At 52.8% G+C, this 25,227-nt stretch overlaps 11 protein-coding genes across 11 annotated transcripts; 5 read left to right on the top strand and 6 right to left on the bottom strand.

Annotated features, from left to right (window-relative positions):
* Window positions 1-120: 120 nt before the first annotated feature.
* PFLUO_LOCUS2827 (uncharacterized protein) lies at window positions 121-1,514 on the top strand (the record flags this gene model as incomplete). Its single annotated transcript, XM_073780007.1, has 2 exons — window positions 121-1,279; window positions 1,336-1,514. 2 exons carry the CDS (start codon window positions 121-123, stop codon window positions 1,512-1,514), a joined length of 1,338 nt encoding a protein of 445 aa, XP_073636905.1.
* A 223-nt stretch (window positions 1,515-1,737) lies between these two features.
* PFLUO_LOCUS2826 (uncharacterized protein) lies at window positions 1,738-2,982 on the bottom strand (the record flags this gene model as incomplete). Its single annotated transcript, XM_073780006.1, has 2 exons — window positions 1,738-2,414; window positions 2,454-2,982. The coding sequence occupies 2 exons, from the start codon at window positions 2,980-2,982 to the stop codon at window positions 1,738-1,740; spliced, it is 1,206 nt and encodes a 401-aa protein (XP_073636904.1).
* Window positions 2,983-3,238: 256 nt separating this feature from the next.
* On the bottom strand, window positions 3,239-5,061 carry PFLUO_LOCUS2825 (uncharacterized protein; the record flags this gene model as incomplete). The annotated part of the gene is made up of 3 exons (XM_073780005.1): window positions 3,239-3,810; window positions 3,861-4,528; window positions 4,592-5,061. 3 exons carry the CDS (start codon window positions 5,059-5,061, stop codon window positions 3,239-3,241), a joined length of 1,710 nt encoding a protein of 569 aa, XP_073636903.1.
* A 399-nt stretch (window positions 5,062-5,460) lies between these two features.
* Window positions 5,461-12,031, bottom strand: PFLUO_LOCUS2824 (uncharacterized protein; the record flags this gene model as incomplete). Its single annotated transcript, XM_073780004.1, has 4 exons — window positions 5,461-7,529; window positions 7,586-9,077; window positions 9,138-9,494; window positions 9,548-12,031. The coding sequence occupies 4 exons, from the start codon at window positions 12,029-12,031 to the stop codon at window positions 5,461-5,463; spliced, it is 6,402 nt and encodes a 2,133-aa protein (XP_073636902.1).
* Window positions 12,032-12,216: 185 nt separating this feature from the next.
* On the top strand, window positions 12,217-13,095 carry PFLUO_LOCUS2823 (uncharacterized protein; the record flags this gene model as incomplete). Its single annotated transcript, XM_073780003.1, has 2 exons — window positions 12,217-12,409; window positions 12,470-13,095. 2 exons carry the CDS (start codon window positions 12,217-12,219, stop codon window positions 13,093-13,095), a joined length of 819 nt encoding a protein of 272 aa, XP_073636901.1.
* Window positions 13,096-13,221: 126 nt separating this feature from the next.
* PFLUO_LOCUS2822 (uncharacterized protein) lies at window positions 13,222-15,556 on the bottom strand (the record flags this gene model as incomplete). The annotated part of the gene is made up of 4 exons (XM_073780002.1): window positions 13,222-14,307; window positions 14,355-15,385; window positions 15,439-15,492; window positions 15,544-15,556. 4 exons carry the CDS (start codon window positions 15,554-15,556, stop codon window positions 13,222-13,224), a joined length of 2,184 nt encoding a protein of 727 aa, XP_073636900.1.
* Window positions 15,557-15,959: 403 nt separating this feature from the next.
* On the bottom strand, window positions 15,960-18,029 carry PFLUO_LOCUS2821 (uncharacterized protein; the record flags this gene model as incomplete). Its single annotated transcript, XM_073780001.1, has 4 exons — window positions 15,960-16,289; window positions 16,341-16,826; window positions 16,856-17,926; window positions 17,988-18,029. The coding sequence occupies 4 exons, from the start codon at window positions 18,027-18,029 to the stop codon at window positions 15,960-15,962; spliced, it is 1,929 nt and encodes a 642-aa protein (XP_073636899.1).
* Window positions 18,030-18,294: 265 nt separating this feature from the next.
* On the top strand, window positions 18,295-19,692 carry PFLUO_LOCUS2820 (uncharacterized protein; the record flags this gene model as incomplete). The annotated part of the gene is made up of 5 exons (XM_073779998.1): window positions 18,295-18,572; window positions 18,629-18,714; window positions 18,765-18,929; window positions 18,980-19,050; window positions 19,105-19,692. The coding sequence occupies 5 exons, from the start codon at window positions 18,295-18,297 to the stop codon at window positions 19,690-19,692; spliced, it is 1,188 nt and encodes a 395-aa protein (XP_073636898.1).
* A 118-nt stretch (window positions 19,693-19,810) lies between these two features.
* On the bottom strand, window positions 19,811-20,253 carry PFLUO_LOCUS2819 (uncharacterized protein; the record flags this gene model as incomplete). Its single annotated transcript, XM_073779997.1, has 2 exons — window positions 19,811-20,120; window positions 20,195-20,253. The coding sequence occupies 2 exons, from the start codon at window positions 20,251-20,253 to the stop codon at window positions 19,811-19,813; spliced, it is 369 nt and encodes a 122-aa protein (XP_073636897.1).
* A 1,979-nt stretch (window positions 20,254-22,232) lies between these two features.
* On the top strand, window positions 22,233-23,465 carry PFLUO_LOCUS2818 (uncharacterized protein; the record flags this gene model as incomplete). Its single annotated transcript, XM_073779996.1, has 1 exon — window positions 22,233-23,465. One exon carries the CDS (start codon window positions 22,233-22,235, stop codon window positions 23,463-23,465), a length of 1,233 nt encoding a protein of 410 aa, XP_073636896.1.
* A 407-nt stretch (window positions 23,466-23,872) lies between these two features.
* PFLUO_LOCUS2817 (uncharacterized protein) lies at window positions 23,873-24,900 on the top strand (the record flags this gene model as incomplete). Its single annotated transcript, XM_073779995.1, has 4 exons — window positions 23,873-23,923; window positions 23,973-24,285; window positions 24,332-24,433; window positions 24,485-24,900. The coding sequence occupies 4 exons, from the start codon at window positions 23,873-23,875 to the stop codon at window positions 24,898-24,900; spliced, it is 882 nt and encodes a 293-aa protein (XP_073636895.1).
* Between the last annotated feature and the right edge of the window lie 327 nt (window positions 24,901-25,227).

Genomic DNA, 25,227 nt, shown 5'->3' with positions numbered 1-25,227 from the left:
CACACTTATCGCTTACCTAATCCTACTTACCCGCGGGGGATCAACGTGATGTTTCCGCACCATCGGAAAACTCGCCTCTTCACCAACACTCACTCACTCACTCTCCTACCGACTCTAGCCATGGCTGCCCCACGGCTACCGTTCCTCTACCCGAATCTGATGCGCGCGGTGAGGGCATGCGAGCCTACCCCCTACCGCTCAGCTCGCCTCCCTCAGCCCCGCCCCTATAGCTTCCACACCACTCGGCATCACAACCAAGAGGCGTACCAGCGGCGCTATGGCCCAGCGGTCGACCCAAATCTGCCTCCTCCTTCGAAGCCGAACGGCCAGAAGTCTGCGAAATCTGTGGAGGGTGCTGCGGCATCAGAAAATGAGGACGCTGCCAATGCAACTGAGCGCAAGGATACTCTGCCGGAACAGTCGCAGCCCGCGCAGTCTCAAAGCGCCTCCACGGATCCTGCCGATGCGCAGTCTGATCAAGAGCAGGCTGCTGCAACCGCAACCCAGAGCGCCTCCACCCCGCAACCCGATCAGCTCGATGAGAGTCCTGCGCCGGTTGACATCGGCGAAGATACCTCGGCGGCTGCACCCACGCCGCCCCCTGAAGCAGCAGCGAGCGAAGAAAAGCCCGAGCCGGCGCCCATCCCAACTCCATACCACAGCGCATTCGATGATGTCTACCACATGCCCGGCCCGTCCACTTCTCTCTTCCCAACAGGACCGTCCCCATCAGACCAGCAGGCGCCGCCCCACCTAACCCCAGGGCCATACGTACACCATTTCGATACATACTCGCTCGTACGCGATCTCTCGCACGGCGGCTTCACAAACGACCACTCCGTCACGATCATGAAAGCTGTGCGGAACATCCTCCAAAAGAACCTCGATCTGGCCCGGGAGAGCCTGACCTCGAAATCAGACTTCGAGAACGAGGAGTATCTGTTCAAGGCAGCATGTTCGGAGCTCCAGTCCTCTCTGCAGACGGCTCGCAACTCGGAAATGCAGAGACAGCGTGCTTCGCGCACCCAGATGCAGCACGAGATCGATATCCTCTCTCAGCGCCTCAACCAGGAACTCGCTGGCATGAAAGATGACATCAAGGGCATGTTCAATGACCATAGCATGCTCACGCGAGAGCAGCAGCGGAGTATCGATACCTCGGTCCAGGAGCTCAATTATAAGATCACCGTGTCGCTCAATAGTGATGGGAAGAGCGAGATTGAAGGTCTGCGCTGGGTCCTCACGAGGCGTGCTGCTTTGACGGTGGGCATTTGTGCCTGTAAGTTTTTTTGCACTCTGTGGATTTCATTAACTGATTGCTGACCGTCTATCTAGTCATGATTATCGTCTTCCTCAAATACTCGTCCACTCGAAAGGTACAGGAGTCTCCCAAGGTGGTCAAGGAAGTAGAGAAGCCAATCCCCAAAGAAGGATCGGAAACTCACCCTGTCCACGATGCCGGAGTCCAGACAGAGGGCGCATCTGTCACTGAACTCGGCGAGTCACTGGGTTGAACCTCATCTACAAGCCCTTTCTGTCCTTATCATCATCCCTCACATTTTTCTTTCACTACATCTGTAACTTCCTTTTGTCTTTGGATTCCAATCCTCTTCCACCTGTCTCTTCCCAGGCGAGTTGTATCACCATCAAATAGACCAACCCTGATACCCCCAATATATATTATCTGCCTAGGCACATTCAAACATATTGATTCATGACCTGAAAATCTACCAACAGTCAAGAATACAATGCAACACTTCCCCCACAAAGATATCCTCCCCTAGGCTTAACCTCTTTCAGCCACGGCACTTCGTGCGGCAGATACTTGTACGCACGAAAGACCGCATTACTCTGATACGAAAACCCCATCATCTCCATCTGACCCAGTTCCTCTGGATCCATGACCCGTCTGTAATCATCCAGCTGCGGCACCACAAACTCCCACACCATCTGCCCATGCTCAGTAACCTCGGTAATCCGTCCCGAGGCAGCTTCGCAGATCAACACGTTGTCATTCTGCAGTTTCTGCGCCGAGCCCATGAACGGAGTGAAGAAGCCTATTCCGCCCGTGGTGCGGTCCTTGTATTCCCAGATCACCTCCTTGGCGCGGTTGACGATGATGGCGCGGGAAAAGGGGACGGAGACCTCGGGTCGAAACACACCGTTATCGAGAATGAGAATGTCGCCTGCAGCGTTGATTTCGTGGGCGCAATGCTGTTGGCACACCGTTGGTGCGGATATGTCCCATGTCACAGAGCCGGTCTGGCGGGAGATGATGAAGACGCTGGAGTCATTGCGGCTCGATGCGATGATGTTGCCCTGGGAGTTAATGGAGATGCTGTTGATCAGCGGCCAGTGTTCGCGTGAGTAGTGTGGATGCGCCGCGAATTGGGTTGGGTCGAGGTGGTCGATGGCTCGCCATGACCAGAGGAGCTTGGCTCAGCCGGCGCCACCGGTGTCGTCGAAGTCGGCAGATGAGGACTTGGTGTTCTTTGACCATGGGTCTACTAATTTGATGCAGTCACCGTATACCACGCCTCCTGGTGCCTCACTGCCAGGGATCCCGCCGTTTACCCGGGCCGCCTTTTCAGGCGACAAAGGTTCTAAAGTCGTGTATAGGAGAATGCCGCCGTCAAGATGGTTCTGGTCGTGATGTGCAAGTGGATCGGAGTACTGTCGCAGAATCTTGCCCTTCTCATTCACCTGCATCATGACACCGCCGCGGTACTTGGACAACATGGGGAACAGGATCGGGGCATCAGGATGTGCACCATTATAGGCTAGTGTTCCGTCGCGCAAAATTCGGGCATGGCGGCCAGATCTGTGAGGCAAAATCCATCGATGCACCTCATGCCCGGGCGTTGAGACTAGATGGGCCGTGTTGGAGGTAAGAGGCGAGTAAAGCAGGTAGCCTGGAGATACCTGTTGTGGGTCGACTCCGCGAAGACCGAGGCCTCGGCGACGGAAGGTGTGCTGCTCCATTTATAAGTAATTTGTTGAAACCAAGTGTAGTCGATAAAATCCACTCACAAACAATGACGACAGGCCTTGTTATATTTTAAGTTGGTTGCATGAGCTTAGGGCACAGCGGACCGGCTTCCCTCGGCTGGTTCCGCGGGGAAGATCATCACTGCCAATATAGGCATGGATATGGGCGCCAAAGCTCGGATAGGAGATTGCAAGTGATTTGGGTGGAAGTAATTCCGATATTTTTGACCGAAATTTGAAACTGATATCCTCAACCAGGCGTCATGCCTGAGGGGCTCTGTGGGAAAAATGTCAAGTTCGACAGCAGATCCCATCCGCCATCCACCGTGGTCCCTAGCCCCAAAAATTCAGGGAAATAATAATTGTTGAAGTTTTCATCTGGAAACTCATCCGCAAGCGCAGTGAGCGGCGTTTTCTCGACTCGAGGACGCAATTTCTGATGCACCTTGGCGATGATATTGCCAAGGGTATGCGCAGCATGGCAGGGTAACCCGATGCAGGGAAGCCACTCCACAAGACTGTGAATCAGAGAGTCCAGCTCTGCGATGTTATGTGTAAATGTGAGCTGGCCTTCATAGACATTTAGTAAGCGGCAAATCACAATAGCTGCAAAGGTAATCATGTGGTAGATATGATCACTGAGATGACGAGTCTGATCATCGACTGTGTCCATGGCAAGCTGGATGATAGTAGTGGAATGGCGGATCATTTCTGAAACAACCGAGTCGCGCGCTCGAGCTGATTTGGATTTCAACGCGTGTTCGTATAAAAGCAGGTTGGAAAAATGAAATCCCATCATGAGGAATTGCGACCGGGGTTGTTCTAAATGCCTGTTAGATACCAAGCCCAGTATTTTCGAGGGGATGCCATACCTAGCACGAATTCCCACTTTCGTTTCCAGGCCTGCAGAGCCGCAACAGACTTGAGAAGGTCAACAGATTCCCCAACCAGATTTTCATAAACGGTCCAATAGAGATGGATCTCCGCAACCATGCGCACTTCAAAATTATGCGCGTGATCCAAATCGAGGATAGTCTGGCACCTCTCAATCTGCCAGGCCTGCAGCGTAGATCTGCGGCTCGTTCCGACGCAGTAGTGCAGGTGGGCAAGGCACAGGTGGTTCCACAAATAACAACGGTCCGTGGTGGCGTCGTCCAGCTTGGCAGGAGGGTTGGACTGGGTAGTGGCCACGGTGAACAGGGGACTAGATTGGCAGTGCTGCAAAGCAAATCCGCTGAGCAGCCAGCTATCAATACTCAACGGCACCTGTCCCACAGTTGTGGACCACATGCACAGGATAAGAGTGCCCTGGAAAAATTCGATAGGTTGTGGCGACACGAGAATGTTGGTCGACACCAGAGATCGTGCGCATTCATAGAGTCTAGGCGCCAGACTGGCGGCCAGGTCCTCGGAGGTATGTCGCACGGCGATCAAGCAGCAAGCGCAGAAGAGGAGAGACGACTTGTTTACTCGCTTGAGGATGATATTCGGGTCATCTTGCAGCTCGTAGAGGATCCATCGGCCATAATATTCCAAAAAGCTGGTTCGACAGTCAGTGACGTTGATCCAATCAAAAAAGAAAAAAGGAACAGCGAGAACATACATCGAGATAAGAGTCAATGCAAGATCCGGCGAGATCAGATCATCCAATAGCGCATCAACTGATTTTGTATTGGCCGTTGGGCGCACCGAGGTCTCCGTAGCCAGATCGCGGATCATGATCACCGGAGCGTCGGCCGACTCCGTCGTATCTTTGTACGCCACATCGCCCGACTCCGGGGTCGTGAAAGCCGCCACAGACTTGTGCAATTGCCGGTCAGGGATCCTCTCAGGGTCCTCTCCTAGCCGATCGAGGAGAATGGCCACCGTTTGCTCCAGGCGTTCCAGTCTATATATGGGTAATTGATCAGTCAGTCCGGAAATCCAGTAGGGGAGCTCCGCCATACCGCGCATCCGTCGCAGGTGCGGAGACAGCACCACCTTCCTCTGCGGGGGACTCGATCTCCACAAGGGAGCAGTGCTGGCGCAACCGGTCGCATCGAAGACATGGTCTTCCCGGGGTTCCAGGTTCATAACATCGTGTCTTTTGCTTTCTGCAAGAGGCGCACGCTCGGGAAGCGCGGCCTCGGTCCGCTGGCATGTCGACGGCGAGGACCAGGAATTAGGAGGTGGAGAGGAGGGTCTCTCTCCAGGAATTGCAATTCTTATGAGCCCCCTTCAAATGTGTCCAAAAATTAAAATCGGAACAAGTACAAAAGCCGGCGCTACGGCAAAAGGGCATGCCCATAGCGTCACCTGATGGCGATAAGAAGATAAGGGTCATCCCACCCTGGGATTATTCACCTTCGTGCGATTGGCTGAGCCTATGTATAAGGATTGGATTGTAACTATATCTGCTAGGTATCTAGACGGGCGGACTCCGATCGACAAGTGGATGCAACCCGATCGCATCCGGGGATCATGGATTTTGATTTAAAAATCCATCCGCAAAGCAATACTCGGCGCCGCCTGCTGAGCGCTTTCGACCGAATCAGGATCCGTCCTCGCCGCGGTAGCACCCACCCCGACACTGCGCAGGATTTCCTCCAAAAGTGACTTTTGCTCGGGAATCATACCGGCCACCAGCGTTCGGAATACCAGCTGGTCAGCCTTGGCAAGCTCGAGAAGATGGCCCGCAGACTCCTTGTGCACGGAGGGTCCCTCGCGGGTGGCGCGTGCCAGCAAGGCAGAGACCACTAGCGAAACAGCTGTGGGCAACTCAGTGCTGGAGAAAGTGGCGTTGGTCACGCAGGATACGAGTGTGCGCGCAACGACGGTACGGGAATTCTCAGGGTCGTTGGGGATTTCGCCGTTGTCGAGCCGGCAGCCGATGAAGAAGGCGACAAGGCGAGGAGTGAGGTATCGGGCGATCACCTCATCGGTCGTGGAGCGTGGGTGGGGCTTGAGCAAAATGGAACGGATACAGCCGGCGGCCACGGTGGCCAGGCCGATATCTTGGAGACAGTCGAGGAGCTCGTCCAGAACGCGGACGATGACTGGGTCGTTGGGTGGGATGACATGCCCGCCCGCCGTGAGGAGGAAGGTGATGGCCAGGAGAGTGTTCTTGGCGCAGGGGAGAGATGTTTCGGACTCCCGGCGCTGGGCGATGGTGAGGATGGTCAAGAAGCGGGTGAGGCATCCACGGATCTGGAAAGACACCACGTCGAAGTCCTCGGGCTGGTCCTGTGCGTGGGTGATACCGTGGATGAATTGCCGCAAGATCGGGAGCGCTTGAGGCACGACTGCAGACTGACACATGCCCGTGGCAAGAATGGTAGTGAATATATGCAAGATGCAAGCGTGGAGGTCGTTGCGGATGATGGACGGGAAGACCGATGCCACCTCGACGAGGGAACCAAGCGCCAGGCGAATGAGGGCCAAAGAGTCGTCTGACGTGACATGGAACCGCGCAAGAGGGTTTGACTCGCGAAGATTGGGCAGCATCCCGGCAAGGACAAGGATGATGCTTCTGGTGAGCTCGAAGAGTTGTTCAATGTCATCGGAAAGATGGTCGCCTCGTTCCTGGTCGCCCTTGGCCGCGGGATGATCTAGCGAGAGGTTCTGCGCGATATCGACAATGACGGTCTGGATAGGAGTGCCTTCGGTCAGAACAAGCCGGTCGAAAGTGTCCATGGTTTCCGAGAAGATGGCATCTTGGTAGATAGCATTGCCAGAGATGACAGGTCGGAGGATTCTCTTGAGAGCCAGGAGAATAGCCATTCGCTGAGGGGGGAGAGTTGCTTGATCAACCAGAGACTCAAATGCCAGGCCGAACAAAACGAAAAAGAAGGCAACCGGCTCTTCGCGGTAATTGATATCGTGCCCCTTTCCTTCTGGCTTGCCGTTGGGGATGTCTTTCTTTTGCTCCTCTTCCTTTTCTTTCCCCTCCATCTCCTCTTTCTCCATTTTCTCCTCCACCGTCTCCTCCTTCTGGGTCTCTTCTTTCTCCGTCCCCTCCTCCGTTTTCTCCATCTCTTCATTCTCTGTCTCCTCTTCCTCTTCCTCCTCCACCTCCACCTTCTTCATTTCCTTTTCCTTCATCTCCTTCTTTTCCATCTCCATCTCCTTCTCCTCTTCCATTTCACTATGCTCTACAGCCAGCTGCAGCTTGCCATCCAAAGCATCAAAGACGAAATCAATGTCTTTCTCAACCAAGCCCGCGATTGCATCAACGAGGTATAACCATGAATCCTGGTAGAAATTCAACAGAGTCTCCCGGTTCAGCGCAGCGTAAACCTCATCCAAATTGTCGCTCTGTGGGCTGGTGCCCGAACTTCCAGAGATATCCGGCTCAAAGCGTAGCCTGGCATATTCCTGCAAAGAAGAGAGCCACAAAGGGGTGAGTTTGGCAAGATAAGGCTGGACCACTCGGTTCAAATACTCTTGCTCGATGCTTGCAATTTGGAGCCGAGCCCACGCAGAGAACAAGGCCAGTTTGACCATCACCCGGGCATTTGAGTTCAGGCCTTTGAGATCACCAATCTCGGTAGTCTCGGGGTTTTCTGTGCAGAATGAAGTTAGGTATAGTTCGCTCGCATGGAAAATAGAAAAAGCTTACTGGCAAAATTCTCCAGGCCAAGAACCAGGAGTTTGAGAATCCTCCCCATGCGGTCAACGTTTGTGACTATCCCGGTAGCAATGAACGTGGCAGAGACATTGATCGCTTCAGAAGCGAGCTCCGCTGAAGAGTCAGCCGCAAAGGCAGGAGTAAGAGCCGATCCAATCTGCGCTTGGTACTGCTCCAGGAGGGATGCCTCCGAGAAATCCGGATCGGGGGTTTTGCCAAACATTGTAAGAACCTGGTCGATAATCTTCAACCCCCAAACTCGCAGCTCGATGACACTGGCAGTAGACGCCGAGAATGCCATGCGGATGATGTCTCCTACTTTCGACTGCAATGCAAGCTCAGCAGGAATGGTCTGGTCTGGGAGAATGGCCTCTTGCACTGTTGCCAGTAGCCCAGAGAGACAGCTCATGGCAAAGTTGCGGGTCTGCCACTTGAGCAATTCTTGGCTCGAGGCACCATCACCGGTCGAATCACCCTGTCCGTCTGCAACGGCGAATCCCGCAATCTCGTCATCGGGGATATCGGCAGCCGGGGCAGCCGTAGTTGCGGTGGCCTCCGCCTTGTTGCGCGTTTTGGTCATGATATGCTGGCACCGTTGGATCCACAGCTCGGTTTCGGTGAGGGCAGTCTGCTGTAGCCAGTCTTGAATCATTGTCTTGAGCGACAAGTTATCCGGGGCATCATCGAACACGAGCCAGATATCATCCTCGAGAGTTTCGGTAGCTGTCTGTATAACAGACGCCGCATCTCGTTTCATGAGGTTGTTCAGTCCGCGAACTGCCACGGCTCGCATCAAGGGGTCGCTGGCGCACAGCTCGCTTTGGAGTCGGTGGACATACCCAGAGAAGTCCACGAAGCTGGATGCGTACAGAGAAAAGTGGTCCAGACACTTGGAGCTCTCGGTGACCAAAGCAGGGTTGTCCTCCAATTGAAACTGGCGGAGAAGGGTAAGGATAAGGTTCCGTGTCTTTGCAATATCTTGCAGGTCCGGTCCAAGAACATTGATCAAGGAGTCCACACATCGACTGATCACCACGGGCGTCAGGAAAGACATTTCGACGTTGGAGGTCGCCAACGCAGCCGCTTCTTCGTTGTGGGTATCAGCGTTGTAAAGTTGTGCAAGCATTCCCAGAGAGCTGGAAACAAACGGTGAAAAGGTCAAGCCGGCAGAATTGGCAACCCTTTCCAACCCGCCCAGTGCCCAAAAGTGAACGACGGGATGAGGATCATTGCAGAGTGACATCAACACGCCGACAATGGTCTTGAGGTGCAGACCAGCTGCCATACCGCCGACTTGAGAATGGATACACCCCAAAGCGGAGGCACAGCCTGCACGGGCGTTTGGTTCTCGATTGTCTACAATCGTGTCCACAAGCCACTTGACCTGGGTATTGGTGCAGGCATTTCCAGCACTGTCGCAAAGCCGTCCCAATGCCTCAACGCCAATCGTGCGGACAATAGGATCGACATCAGTGACAAATTTCTATAGAAGAATCAGTTCCCAACTCTGTTTGAAAGCATCACCACCACTAGAACAACTAACCTGTAAAAGCTCCTGCAAAATCTTATCCGTAGAAGTACTCAACTTGCCCGCCGCAAAATCCGTCTCTTTAACCGCAACTTTCAGGGCAAGCAAAAGAGCCACGGAAATATTGACAGCCAACGCTGCCTTTCTACCAGGGTTTCGCTGCAGGGCCGGAGAGGTGAGAAAGGTCGCGATTTGTTCGACGCTGCTTTCCTGGATCTTGGGGGAGTGGAGCGCGATTGCGACGGAGAACAGCTCGATGGCTGAATTGACAACCCCTGTCGTGGGCGGATCGACAGAGATGGTATCCTGCGTTCGCAGACTGTACAGAAGGACGGCGTCGTGTTCGCTGGCTTGGCAGACGGGGAATGTCAACTGAAATGATGTTAGGTTTCTAATCGCTTCAATGGAATAGAAGGGGTACCCACAGCATCATCCACACCGTCATCTGCAGAGTCAACAGCAGACCATGCCGGTCCGTGATCATTACCGTTTGTACCAGACAAGGTAATACGAATATACTCCCTGGCCAGCCCGGTGACGCCAAAGCCGTAATTATCGCAGAGGTCCCATAGTCCATCGAATTGGCCCGCCGAGCCGGCAATAGAGCTTTCCAGTGGCCGGTACTGGGCATCGGGGTCGGCGAAGGACGAAACAGCAAGGCTGAGAAGCCTGGACTGAGAGACTATGTCTCCGTGACTGAGGTGGTGCACATGTACCAGCTTTGAGAAACACTGTAGCACTCGGCGGCGCACCATGGTCGTGAAATCGTGCAGCTGCAAGGAAGGATGCAGTCGCTGTGAGATATCTTCCATTGACTTGGGCCGCGGGAGATCGTCCAGAAAGTCAGCGGTGTTCTGGAGCATGGTTGCTATTCTCTTGGCACCATCTGCGGTGATCAATTTGCTGTTGAATTCCATGAAGACCAGCAGTGAACTCATGGCACATTCCCGGACATGCGCGAGGAAGCTTGTCTCGAGGGTTCCGCGTTTAGCGGCATTTTCTTTGCTGAGATGTATTGGGAGAGCATTCTTCCAAAGCAGCATCAGCTGAGACAGATGGATTTTGACGAAACTGGGTCCTAGGGGCATCAGTCCGCCGATCAGGATCCACGCCACCTGGATTTGTGTGCTTGCAACTCGCAGCTCAGATGTGCTGCTGGTTTTCAGGAGATCAGTTGCTTGGGAGAAAATGCGCGCGAAGACATCCACGGAGCCATAGAGCGGTTGCAGGCGAGAGGTGCTGAGCATGGCTGATAGACCATTGGCGAAACCAACACAGCGTCGAGGTGATTGCCGAGGTGACGCAAGCTGGCCGAGCTCCCTCGTCAAGCTGTTCATGCTGATAGTCACGCATGACAGAAACTGGTGGGGGCATGCAAGAACAAAACTACGCAGGCAGTGCGCGGTATGCACTTGTACCGTATAACTGGGATGAGAGAGGATTTGAATCAAAGCATCTCGGCAACCATCAGCATGCTCCCCGAAAGCCGAGCCGAGCGATGAGATCAAAGACGACAAGGCGCTGACGGCGCTGGTCAATGTATACTTGCTCGGCTCGCGGCGCTCCTGCATGACCTGTGGGTAGTCCTTGAGAATATCATTAATTAGCCACTTGGCAGCGTTAAGCTGGCTGTTCTCGCGCAGCAGTTCTCGACCAATGGTGTCTTCGAGAATGCTCTTGACGAACTTGCGGGTCGTCAAAAGGCGGAACCGGTTGTATGTCACAGTCGGGTGATTCAGCAGTTCGACAAGCAGGTTCGTCGCAATCTGTCCATAGTGTTCTTCAACAACCTTGTCGCCCAAATTCCGCACGATATATTTGTAGCAGACGCAGATACCCGCACGTGCACGGTTAGAGGTCGTACTCCGCAGATATTGCGATGAAAGCTGGCGCAACAAGTCCGGCAGCAAAAAGTAAAGTCGCGACTCGGATTTCTTCGGGGCAGAGGAGGACTCGGATGCCTCAGCTTCCTCCTCATCACCGGGGCGCGATGGAGGCTTCTTGGAGCCTTTTTTCGACTTCTTCAATTTGGGCTTCGGGGCCGCCGACATATGCGCATCCGTCGCATGCAATTTCACCAATGCCCGACCAAGACAGGCAGCCGTGGCGTGTCGGACCGGAGCCGCGGAGCTGTCAATGACTTTCCAGACCAGGGCTTTTAGGTTGTCGAAGTCATTCGCATTATCGAAGTAGGGGTTCGTGTTGAGTAATTGCTCCAGGCAGCGACAGGCATGGACCTGGACGAAAGTCGACTTGTCACTGGTCGCAGCATTGCGCACCTGTTTCCAAATGTCCCGCGCGGTTGACTCGTCGAGCGGAACGCCAACGCCCACCACGATCTTGCGCAACACTGCAAAAACGACCCCGCGAAGACCGGTATTGTTACTGGCCGACTTGAGCAGTTTGATAATGCTCGAGCTAGCCACGCTCGACTGCATGAAGGCACTCCCGCCTGCGACGGCAAAGATCTCGCCGAGGCAATGCGCGGCCGCGAACTTGGTCTTGAGCTCCGCCTCACTTTTGCTAGCATTGACGAGCCCGAGAAGGTCGGTTACGGTCTCAAAGAGGATCCCACGGTCCCCTTTCCCCAGAATCGCGCCAAAGCATCGTCCGAGGTTGTTGCGGAGCACGCGCGTGAGGGTGGGGGAGGGTAGGGTCAGGATCTTGAACAATTCCTTTTTCAGGTCTTTCTGCTGTGATGAGACCTGCGCTGTGTCTAGGCCGGAGATGTATTGTACCAGGTCCGAGGTGAAGGTGAGCATGTAAAGATCCTGCTGTTCGGAGGGGAGCGCATGCAGCTTGGCCACGTCCAGCTCCGGGGCCGCATTTTCGGGGTGTTGGGGTTGTTCGGGGGGTGCCGTGGGCGTTGCAGGCGCAGGAGACGCTGGGGTCGAGCTTGGGTCAGCCATGGCGAGATAAAGAAGGGAGGGCAAGCCAATTCGTTGGCCCTCCGGGTGAGTGTGTGCGTAGGTGAAAGCATCATCAACAACAGGCCAACTCCTTATCGTGTGGGGACTGGCCCGCGGAGGTCGGAGAAACTCCCGGCCCGGGGAATGTATGAGGACTGGCTGGGCCCCGACCTTTTCCTCAAACAATGGCCATCCGGCTGAACAGGCTGCTGCGACAGCCATACCACAGTTGTCCTGGTAGCAGCTTCAGCACTTCGGCTGGGCTCTTGTCCGGACACAGCAAATGGGCCACCATCCGGCATGACAAGGCCAAGAACGACAAGGCCAAGAGCAAAGAGCGCCAGCTGGTGAGCAAAGAGATCCGCAATGCCACCCAGTGTATGCACACTCCTCTCCCACGGACAGTATTTCTGTTCATCATGGCTAATCACTTATTAGTATGGGGCCCCAACCCCAAATTCAACCCCCGTCTCACCCTCGCCCTCTCCAACGCCAAACGCGCATCCATCCCCAAAACCGTGATCGAGGCCGCCATTGCCCGCGGCCAGGGCCTGAGCTTGACAGGACAAGCATTGGAATCCATCACCATTGAAGCCATTCTCCCCGGATCCGTGGCAGCAGTGATCGAGTGCCAGACAGACCAGAAAGCGCGCGTGCTGCAGGATATCCGGTTTCTGATCAAGGATAACGGCGGCAGTATCTCGCCGACGACATACTTGTTTGAAAAGAAGGGGAGGGTGGTTATGGAGAAGAAAGACGGTGTTGATCTGGACAATTATCTGGACCAGGCGATTGAGGCCGGCGCGGCCGATCTGACGGCCGATGAACGGGGTCGTTTGGTGGTCTTCACGGATCCATCGGGGACGAAGAGTGTGGGCGAGAAGTTTTCCAAGCTTTCTGGGTTGGAGATTGAGGAGATTGAGATTATCTGGGATCCGAATCAGGATGGATTGGTCAAGAAGGTGGATGAGGAGCATGCAAAGATTCTGGAAAATCTCTTGGCTGCTTTGCGCGAGGAACCTAGTGTGCAGGAGATTTACTTGAACCCTCCGGATATCCTCTAATCAGGATTGACTGGAGGGGCAGATATACAGCATTGGATACATATACCCACGGCGTTCATGGCAAAAGGAAGAATCGTGGAAATGGAATTAAAATAAATATCAAGCGTCCTCCATTCATTCATTCGTTCACTCCTTCCGTAACGCCTTCATCGTGCTCCTCATCAACTCACTTGTGCCCCGACAGCCAACGGCCTCCAGCCAGTCAAGCATCTGCACCCGATATTCCTGCCAAGTGATCTTTGCCCCGCCGTCCTTCTCAAGCGCCTGCAAGAACTTCTGGGTAACCGGTTTTCGGAGTCGGGGGCGATCGTCCCCGATATTTTGGTCATTCTCGATATCCGCAAAACAGGCCGCGGAGAAATTGCACAGCGCGACGTGGTAGCTGATTGAGAAGATGGATGTGACGGTGGACTGAAACGCGCTTTCTCGGTCGTATCGCCTGGATGCTTCGTTGGACACTTGGAGGTACTCAGTGAGTGCAGTTATTGTTTTTGCGGGTATCAGACAACCCAGCGCATTGGGGTCGTCTTTGTTCAGGGCGCGGTTGCGCCAGACCAGGTTGCACATGTCCATCACGTAGCCGTTGAACTGGCCGACCAGCTCATTGGGGTACAGTGGGTCTGGGGGGTTTGGAGGTTGGAGCACTTTGGAGCTCAAGGAAGTCTCAAAGGCAGATTTGTAGCCTGCTAGGATGGAATTGAGCATGGAGAGAAGAGAGGCGGATGAGGTGAAAGCGAGGGTGTAGACAGTCGATGCGAGGGGGATCGTAAGTCGAATATACGCATTCTGCGAGGCGTACGAGAACAGGTCTGCTAAAACTTTGTAGAATTGAAGCACAGAGAGTGTCCCGGGCTTGGTCTGGTTTTCGTCGGCCACGGCAGGTAGAAACTCGAGCATGGATGAGGCCAATAGTCCTGCGTGCACAATCACACGACTCAGGGGGGCTGATTCTTCGGAGACAGAAGGCTGCCGCCGCAGCTTGACACCCCATTGACTGATCAGCGCGGAATAAAAGTCCAGCAAGGCCGTTCTGGATGCAAGTGTGCCATCCAGCACGGCGGTCTCCGTAGGTAACAGTAGTTCCTCTTGCAAGGGCTCGAAGGACTCCACGGGGAGATACTCAAGGAGTCGAAGGATGTGTTCACGATTATCTTTGCCGTTCCAGATCGTAAAATATGACTTTAAAAACGAACGGACCGAGACCGGGAGTTCCTGTGATATTCAGTATCTTGAATCCATAACGCCATCAACGATCTTACCTTCGTGTACGAAGCATATCCCACGACAAAATCCAGAACATAGGATAATGTCTCCGGCTCGTCATCCACACCTTCCTGGAGTTGTTCCAGCTTATCCTCCAAAAAGCTCCTCAACCACTCATCCAGGCGGCGATGTGCTGCTTCCGGCTGAACTAGGAACAAATACTTCTGAGCAATGGCATCGCCAAGCGTCGAAATTATCTGATTCGGAAGCTCGATCCGGTCAATCTTCTCGACGAAGTGATCGATATCACGAATCTCTTCCAGCGAAGTATGCTTCGGCGGCACGCGAGACGTCTGCAAGCTCGGGATCACCACTTCGATCTTGCTCCTTTTCACCGTGCCTCGATGAACCACCTGAAACAGCCGGTCATCACCAGCCTGTGCCGCCCGTTCTGCATTCTGATCATGAAGGGTCTTCGCGTGGCTGGACCACTCCGGGTCCGGGTGCTTGAAAATCAAGCCCATTCTTCTGGTCAATCCCAGATCCCCGATTATGATCTCGGGGTAATAGTTCTTGAAGATCCTGAGCAGACTGACGAGCTCTTTTTCCTCGCTCCCTGCCGCCCGAAGCAGCTCCATCAAAGCCTGGATGCGAAACGGCTTGACGTGTCTCCGCCGCGTGATCAACGATAGCAGATGACACAGCGGCTTCCGTAGACTGATCATATCGAGCTGATTGAAGAGCACTGCATATAGCTTGGCAAGATGCGCCCTGTCTTCGAGCAGATCATACGCCAGAATCAGCCAGCGCAGCAGTAGCGCCTGCGTCACCGCGCTGGGCTTGTTCTTGCTCGGCCCCAGACAACAAACCACCTGCGTGATCAGCTTGGACGAGATCTTTTCTTGCGGATAGAGGTTCTTGACCAGGGTGGTGACCGTGCCTTGGTCCAGACTGTTTTTCGTCGTGAGGATCTTCAACAGTCGGGCCAGCGTGGTCGGCGGAATGCCATTCTCGTACGCGTCCGAGGCAATTGTTTTGGCTAGGTCGCTGGCATCCGTGTATCTTTGCTTGACGGGCACAAATGCAACTGTAGAAAGGTCAGTTGGCGCAAACCACGGTTTGTCCGGGGTCTGGTCTTACCGGCTTCCAGATGTTCGACCGCGTCCAGCAGCCGGACTGACTGGCGGTTGTTCCCTGCGGCCATCAGCGACTATCCAGGGACTTACACCATCAACTGGAACATACCCGAATTATCCATCGCGATGTCTTTCCCAGTCTAGGCAGTGGGGGATCGGGGCTGGTGATTAGGCCTCGGGAATTCGCGTTGGTGTTCCCGTCCAAAAACAAACAGCCGCGCCCACATGGAATTCGTCAACAACTCGGTCTTTATTATTATCTCACGGCAAAATCATCGACATTCGAGCTCGGAGGAAAGTCAGTGCAAGTCGCGGAACGTGCGCGCAACGGGGAAGAAATGGCCTTAAACCCAATCAGGAAATCAACAACAATGTACAATTTATCTACACGACCGGGTTCTTATTTTCAACCAAAATAATCATGTCTAGATTCAACTATGCTTCTCTCCACATCGCCAATCCCCCAAATCGTGAATGGCACTACAAGCAATACCCTAGCTCGGTCTAAACTACTTCAAGCCTCATTCATTTCCTCTTCCGGGTCGACGCCTTGGACGAGCTGGGCTGGGCAGCCGACGTCTGAGCAGTCACCTCGGGAGACTTGTCGATCTTAGCAGCCGTGGGGGAAGCCTCGTCTTCCTCGTCGCTCTCGCCACCCTGTCCGAACTCGTTGACGCGCGAATAGTCCACCTTGTACTTCCAGCTCTGGTACACCCAGACAAAGAAAATGACGTCGTCACGCAGGGTGGCCAGGCGGTGCAGCCAGGGCATCTTGACCGTGAAGGCGAAGAGGTCGTCGATGAAGGTGTTGAGGAACTTGTACGTCAGGGCCTTGCCGGGCAAGTGGGCAACGGACTGGAACATAAATTAGGGAACATTCGCGGCTGTCGGAAAAAGGGGACTGACCTTCAAGCGATAGTTGATATACAAACTGGGAACCATCATGAGAAATCCGTAGGCGTAGACGCTGCCGACAAGCGTCTGAATGATGTACGAGTACCACGACTTGTGGGTGTTGTAGATCAGGTTGTACGCAGCATAGGCGGCCAGCAGGGGCACGGCGATGATGTATAGATAGCGGAAAGCAATCTCGTCATACTCCTTGGTCTTCTCCTCGGTCTCCGAGAGTTTATGCTTGTCCTCGAAGACAATAACATACGGCAAGAACGAAAAGAAGGAGCCGGCGGGCGGTGGACGAATACGAACGTCGACTGTCTTGGTGATCTTCCAGGCTTCCAGCAGAATCCCGAATCCCTGACTGGCAAGAATCATCCATGAGGTGTTCTCGCTGTTATCCATCAGGTAGAGGAAGATGACGGCCTGCATGAAGACATTGGCCAGAATCGTTCGGACCGAAGTGCCGACAATGTCCTTCTTCTTGCGCCAGTGAGCCTATAATCGGGTCAGTAATTGCCGCTCACATCCCAAGGAGTAGGACTGACGATATCGTTCTTGAAAGCCAGAGTCTCGAACAACATATGCAGGATAGTGACCACACCGGTGGTGCCCAGGAGGTAAATGTTCGTGTCCAGAAGAATCTCCTTGACCATCTCCCACTCCGTTCCATCGCCACCACCGGGCGCAGTGCCGCCATACGCGGCCTGCTGAGCACTTTGCTTGGCACCTTCATCGATACTAGTGATGATGCTGAACTTCCAGTTTGCCATGTTGTTGAGAGTGATGCGCAGCGGGACCGTGTCGACCGTCGAGTTCAATTCCGTCATGTGGGTTTTCAGCTGCCAGAAGGTGTTCAGAAACACAATCGGGTAGTACCAGCCGTTTTGGCCACTCAGATCCCGGGCACCACTTCGTTCGAGCTGCACATACTGGCGAACTGCGGGCTGCATCTGGGCGAATTTCTGGGATCCGGTGTCGGGGATGATAGAGACGGTGAAGTTGGGGTGATAGTACGACACGGTCTGCACATCCGGGGTGTTATCTTCCTCCTCTTCCACCTCCGTTCCGTCACTCGACAGGAGGTTCTTCAGCTTCTTGACCTTCTTCTTGGGGAGGTACTGGTTCAGTGGGCGCAGGAAGTGGACGGCGTTCTCGGAGCTGTAACCCTTGGCGGCGGGGTCTAGTTGATAACCCGTCTGGGCGACAAAGAAATGCGCCCAGAGGGTTCCGTTCTGCTGGACCTGCTTCGGAATCTTGATGGTCGTGTCGATCTCCCGACTGTCGCTGTAGTTGCCAATTGTGAAGTTCTTCTCGCTCAGGACCAGCTCGGCCGACTTCAGGTTCGGGATCACGGGAGACGGCGCCACATAGACACTGATATCGAGGGCGCTGTTGGACGGCCAGATCGGGGCGATGAGGTTGGGGATGGCGCTGTAGTCAGAGACCTGGCTGGGGTCGGGACGGTCGACAAAGGCAGGCATGTTGCCCGGCTTGACATCGGAAGCAGCATCCTGCTTGTTGCCCCAAAATCGGCCGATGACGAATTGCACCAGCAGGAAGATTCCCAGGCCTTGGAGGGCAGTCTTGAAGCCGGACTATAGTTGACGCTGTCAGCCAACCCCGCGACAGTCAGACGCGATTGATTTCCACACGTACATTAGACTCCGGCTCATCCCTGCGTTGGCGCTGCTCGGGCATGATGGATGATAGATTTGGGGGAAAGGGGGGAGTAGAGCAGAGAAGAAAAGAAGAAAGGAAAAGAAAAGAAAGGAGGGGACAAGATGTCACTTTCATCCGCCTTGGCACATTTGTTCTCCAACTTTGCTTTCCCCAACTTTCTTAGCTAACAGTTCTAAGTAACGAACTAAACACTTTCGAGTCCTTTCTTTCTTCTTTCGCATACTCCCTCTCCATATTCCATCTATCGTCGGAACCGCGCGATGGGCGCGCCCATACCCCCGACATGACGGACACGCATCCCTCCGACGCCTCCCGCGCGCACTTCCCGTCGCATACCGGGCCGCGAGTCTGGCTGATCACGGCCGGCGACTCGCCCATTGGCATCTCCGTTGCGCGGCAGGTGCTTGCGCATGGGGATTCAGTGCTTTTGGGACTCGCGCACTCCATTCTAGACCGCGACGAGCGCCGTCGCGATGGGTTCGAAGCATTTCTCGCCGAGGTGGAGGGGCACCAGCATGAGGGATGGGGGCAGCGCATGAAGACCGTTCCTCTGGATATCAGGTGCGCATTCCTCCTGGCCTTTATCAGAGTTCTCTAACAGAACCCTCGTACGGCAGGATGATGGGCGAATGCCAAGCTGTCTTCGCGCAAGCTGTAGCGACATTTGGAAGAGTCGATATCCTCCTGTGCTGCACGAGTCAGGGTATGGTGAGACCCGTATGCCTTGTAAGAAAATACTCACCTTCTCTATAGCCCTCATCGGAACGGTGGAAGAACTTGCCGCGTCGCAGCAGACCCTCAACCTCGTCCGCGATCAATTCGAGATCAATTACTTCGGTCCTCTGAACATCATTAAGGCCGCACTGCCTCATATGCGCCGAGAACAATCAGGCCATATTATGATCATATCCGGAATCAGTATGATCTCCTCTACACTCTATTGGGAGGGTCCTTCTAACCAATATCAGCGGCGCACATCGGCACCCCAGGACTGGGCATGTACTGCGCAGCAGGTTGGGCTCTCGAAGGGTTCTGCGACGTAAGTCTTTTTTTTTCTCTCTGCCTGTAAGCATATCTAATGATATAATCACAGAGTCTGGCATACGAAATCGCTCCGTTCGACGTCAAACTCACCATCTTCCAATGCAGCATCGAAATCGGCATCCTCACCAACCTCGTCACCAGCGTGCCCCCAATCTTTCCAGCCTATTCACCCGCAGGCAACAGCGCGCCGCTGTTCCGCGGGATCCTCAACCATCTGGTCCCACGTCTCCCAGATAACCGCGCCACTCAAACAACCACCACCAAGCCCTCCACCGGGTCGAGTCGGGGAAGTCATGACTCGCAAGAAAATACACGGGTCCACGCCGCAGAGACAGGCCCCTTCTCCGTTCCCGAGATCGTATCCATGCACCCCCCGCTCAGCGGCGCGCATCTCGAAGTCCTTGTTTCTGAAACCGTTTATGCCATCACGGCGATCGGGGGACATGAGAATCCACCCTCCCGCCATATTGTCGGGCAAGAAGGTGTTGCGAGTGTCAAGGAGAAACTCAAGACCGTCAGCGAGGAACTGGAGGATTTTATTCAGGCGAGCTTTGCGGTTGATGTTGCTGCCGATGCGGAACCTGTGCCGACGAGAGACGATGCGATGGGTGGGATGAATGAAGGTCATATACTTTAATGGGCGTAGGTCTCTAGTGAAGATTAAGCAATGTAAAGACGTTTTATCGAAAGACGGCTATGATTTCTTCTGCGAAAAAACGAACCTCGGGATTTACACAATCCATTCTGCCTCATCTCTAATATTGGTACATTGTGGTCCTTCCCTGCATAAAGTCTTTCCATACATCCTGAGCCATGATGGCCTCCGCATAATAACGAATTGTCTCAGGCATGAGAGATTCCCTCCCCACATCCATGAGGCGCGCGAGGAAAATCATCAAATGCGAGTCCAAAGCTGTCGCCATCTCCGTGCCAAAAATCCACCGGTTACCCTGTGGAAGCGCGCGGTCACGAATGGCGCCCAGTTCGTTGAGCATCGAAATCGTCTTTGCTTCTTCTTTTTTCAAGGTCTCCGGCAGCAGGGCAATGTCTTTGCCTTTCTCGATGCTTTAGTTGTAGAACTAGTCAGTCTCACTAGAAAAATCAACGTGCACAGTGAACTGCAAGTCAAGCAAACCTACTCCGCTGCGATCAATGCGTAGCCATCGGAAACTATGGTGGCACCGATCTTATCCCCCATGCTTGTACCGAGAATTCATCATAAAACAACCATGGCGGGGCTTACTACTCATTGTCCCACAATAAAAGGAACTTTCGAGGATTGACTCTCGGAATAATTGTTTAGTGACCACATTTCACAAAGTTTGAAAAGCCAAAAGACGGGTAACTCCAATGATATTGACAATAGCATTCACCTTGAAGGGCGGGACATACGTCCCGCAAGATCTAGACCCACAAAATTCCATACTAAAAATTGTCGCGGATGAAAGGTTGAGCACAAGGACCTTATTTGCAGACTTGAAAAGGTTCCATATTTCGCTAAATGGCCACAAACCCAGAGAACTCGAACGGTTCTCGCTGATAAATGTCCTAGACCCCCACCTCATGCTTACTTATTTCGATGCACGTCCCTTCGAGCTCAGCAGGATGGTAAACAAGTAGATTTATGATATTATGCAAGTACAGTATCCCAAATTCAAAGAGCGGCACGACCTCTCAAACAACCGGACCAACCGTCAGCAGTGCTCGCCAATTCGGCTTCTTTGTTCCATATTGCGAAGACAAACCAGTCGGGACTAAGCACCACGTACCGCTTCCATTCAACATTCTTCCACATAGATGTTTTATCGAAGACCCGAGGAATTGGTCGCGAGTCACATAACATTAAATGAGCAAATCCATCACCTGTGGTTGCTCGGTACACCGGCTGATAAAGACCATCATCGAAATCGTCTGGTTTGTAGCTCGTGCCTGGTACGAAGAAAGTGGCGTTGCGCAGCAGTCGTGGCTTGTTGTCTTTGTTAAGTACCTGTCTGAGGCGTCAACGCCTACCGCCCCGATAGATAGACCTTCCTGTTTGGGAAATCACTTAGGGATACATTTATCTTCTCTCGCTTCTTCCTCTGTAGGGTGATCTCCACTCTCGGGTCCTTGCCATGAGGCTCCTCCACGGGCAGTAAGCGAAATGAATGCACGATGCTAAGAATGTCAAAAATCAAAAGCAGTATAGTGCTGTACAAAACTTTTTATCTACGGATCCAGCCATGCTAGCATCCCGACATTAAGTTCTGTTAATTATGGATCGCGTACGGAGTATGTTCGTTAGAATGGTTGGGGAGTAAGTAGAGGCCCGAATCTGTAAAATCCCTATTTTTCCGTTAGAAAGATACAGGTTTCACTGTTACATTCTAAGCGACTACCTAAGTCGCCCCTATCTATAGAGTAGAGTGGAATATATTGTGTTTGACCTCGCATCCCTCAGTCCGAAATAAGTATAGCCGCCCCCTAGTAGTCTGGCCCTATTTTAGGATACAAGATAAAAAGGGGCCTTCATGCAATCCTTATTCCACGGCCCCTTTCTGTTCTTTCGGCGTAATTTAAACGAATTACCACCTCCAGACATCATCTGCCTCAGCTAACTTTGATTTATCGTTTGTGTAAAATGTTTTGGCCAAGCCGAGCCTTTATGCGATCAGGATTTTTTTTTCTCCTTCCAGCTCGACTAACTTTTCGGGCATAGTGATCGGGGCACCGCTAGCACGCTATGTAATCCTTCTCAAGCTTGAATCGGGTATTTTAAATTCGGTCCCATCATTCCTGCATCCAATTTGGCGCTAACCTTAACTCTATAGAGTATATAAAAATATTTTTTAGCACCAACGGATCCTTCATCCTTTCTAGGGATTCTTGGGGCAAGCCGTTCTGTAGAAGTGGTCGTAAGTTGCTACCAATGATATTTTTCCTAGGCAAGAGGATTCACTTATTGTGGATTCACTTGTTATTTGGGGCTAGATATTGAGGTACAGCCAAGCTCCCTGAAACGGGTGAGTCCTCTAGATTTATTATTTAAAATCTCCGCCTCCTGCCAGAAGCTTTTTCTTGGGTTATTTCAACTTCGAGACTACGGCTACGAGGAAATCTGTTTTCTATCGGCCACGTTGGGATTCGTCTGATTTGTACACGACTTTAAAGTATCAATCGACGATTCTACACGCCGCCATGATTCGATTTCAGTCTCTGCTTATTCTGGTCTTCTGCGCCATAGGATTGTTGGGCCCTTCACTAGTCCAATGTGCACCTATCGAAGCTCCCGGTATCGAAATCTATGACGCCCCTCATGAACAGCTATCTCGGTTGGAGGGGAGTGATGAGATGTCTAAGCACACCCGAAGTGTCGTGCCTATGAGGAGCAGTGGGCTTAAGCGGAGGGGGTGGATAAGCTCCTTTAACGAGATCGCGACAACTGCCAAACAAATCGGGAACGGCCTTATAAGTGGAATGACCCAGGTCGCGGACACCGCTCAGACTGGTAAAGAGCTTCTTGCCGACTTCACAGGTCTAGCTTCAGACGCCAGATCCGCAACAGATGAAATCAAGGGTATGGCACAGGAAGCCATCACAAACATCGTCAAGCTGCCGACAGCACTCATCGTGGATCTCAAAGACGAGACCAAAAAGCAACTCGAAGAGACGCTTGGAAGCCTAACCGAAAAGGTATCAAGCAAGCTTCCAACCATCGGCGGATTAGATACCGTCGTATCGAGCGCTCTTATACACTTGAAGGGAACAGCTCTAAACAAATTAGAGGATGCGGATAACAAGTTTATCGCCAAGCTCGACGCGGTTAAAAGCCATATCACAGAGAGCATAAACGGACTATTCAAGGCGCCAGCAAATGCTATCACTTCATTCCTCAAGAATGTGTCAGAGAAAGATCTCCAGATTTTGACGGATAAGGCCGATGACTACATCACGAAAGTCAACGCATTCTGTGATACCCTTGGAAAATTTGTCGGTGCCGTCCAAAACGCCAAGGACGCAGCGAATGCCGATTGGACCTCTATCAACAAAGCAGCCAAAAACATTCAGTCCCTCGTCGTTTCCTATACCGGTGCACAGGAAAATGTGGCTACGGTAGAAGTGCAGAGTGAGCTCCCAGAAGAAAGCAGGATTACGGCTCAAGTTTTCTCGCAGCTGAGTACCCAGCGACTTCACTGGTTGAAGGTCTATATGTCTCTTCTGGGGAATCTAAGTAAAAGGACGGATGAAACTGCCGTGACGCAGACCGTGGTGGAAGATATTTGGAAACAACAGAAGATGATTACCGGTCCTGGTGATGATGAAGATGGTGATGACGAGGATGGTGATGACAAGGATGGTGATGACGAGGATGGTGATGACGAGGATGGTGATGAGGAGGATTGTGATGAGGATGATGATGAGGACTCCTAAGTGCCGCCTGTCTACATTCCGTTGGCCCAGAGCTGCACGAGGCTCAGGTTACAATACCCTATAGATGTGTGATAGTATTCTCTACAACCTGAATAAAGATGCTATTTCTATCATGCACGTTCGTGGATATGCTTGAGGCCTTGGGCTCCCATGCTGGCATCGCGACACTTCTACCTAGTTGAGTTTGCTAGAGACTAAGTTCGGCGTCGTGGCTCTTGGTGCCCGCTTTAAATCCGTTAACGCCGTCCGCCTATGTCCTCGTGTTACATTCTGAGGATTATAAATCGTCATTCTCACTTCGCGCTACTACTCCCTCGCAGATATATAAGAACGTGCTATTTCAGTCACAAAGAGTGTTTTTTTTGCGCTGTTCAACACCACAGCCGCTTATCTCATCCATCACAACCATGACTACTGTCGGAAGGACTATCGTGGCCACAGGCCTATCCTCAGGCCTCGTACGCCCATCTCCGCCTTTTCATTGATTAGAGATTAATGTCTATCCAGGGCTTAGAATCCCTCAAGCAGCTCCTCCAGCAATCCCAGCCCTTTAGAGTCATCCTCGGTGCAAGAAACACGCAGTCCACTAGCGCCGCCATCGACGCCCTCGACTTCAATCGCTCCGCCAGCGCCGTGACCGTGCTGCCCCTCGAGTTGTCAGACCTTAACACTGTCAAGACATTCTCGAACAAGGTGCTTGAGATTTTGGGCCAGGACAAGATTGACTTCCTGTATATGAACGCAGGATTGGCCAAGGATGCGACGCTACCTGCGCCCAATGGATCCAAATGGTGCGAGGCACTGGTTGTGAACCATACCTGTGAGTACGCCCCTGCATGACAATAGGTGATGCTAATAGTATGTAGCGCAGCATTATTTAGTGCATCTTCTTAGAGAGAAGCTCATATTTTCCAAGTCACGCCTGGTATTCGTCTCGTCCGGCGCAATCCGCTCCGTGGCAGACCCTAGTAGGTCTTCTCTCTCTCTTATCAGACATCGTTGGAAGCTCATATTATCAGGTGTCTTAGAAAAAGACCTCGCGACTCCCTCCAACACACAACCATTCACCATCTACAGCGAGAGCAAATTCATACATTTCCTCGGCGCACAATGGTGGCGCCGCGAACTCGCCAACCAATGTCGCGTCGTCGCCGTGTCGCCGGGCTTAATTCCAGGTACAGGACTGGGTCGGCATTCCAAAGAACAACTACCGGCAAACCATCCGGACGCCAAGTCTATTCCCGAGGGAGCGGCGAGTTTGAATGCCGCGCTATTCAGGGACGATTTCCCCAAGGACCCGGAGCAGATATTCTTAACAAGCTGGGGTGAGTGGTGGGACAAGGACATTTATACGAAAGCGCTAGATGAGAAGTTGCAGGACAAGTGGTGTTGGAGCAAGGAGGAGATTGAGAAGCAGGAGAACGTCACTGTCTAAACATTCTCAAAGGGATTTTCAACTGGTATATAGGGTTGCAATCGCACAGTGAACTGGCTTTGTTCCACGCTGTCGGACAAAGTGGTCGTTCACGACATCTGATGCAATGCCCTGTCGGGCTCTAAAGGACATAATCATTGAAAAGGAAGGCCTACTGGCGTACAGATTTTGTGTTATTGGCCTTATCTAACGTTTAAAGTTAGTTAATTAACTTAGTTAACTACTCGCGAGAAGCTGACATAGGCCTTCTAAGGACTGTCATTTGATGGTGAAGCTGGGGGGGCAAATCGCTTGTCGGTTTCACAGTACTCGCCCCCAAGTTGGACC

The sequence above is a fragment of the Penicillium psychrofluorescens genome (assembly GCF_964197705.1).
Source record: "Penicillium psychrofluorescens genome assembly, chromosome: 2".
Lineage (NCBI taxonomy): Eukaryota > Fungi > Ascomycota > Eurotiomycetes > Eurotiales > Aspergillaceae > Penicillium > Penicillium psychrofluorescens.
This window is presented reverse-complemented; position numbering and strand designations above follow the sequence as displayed.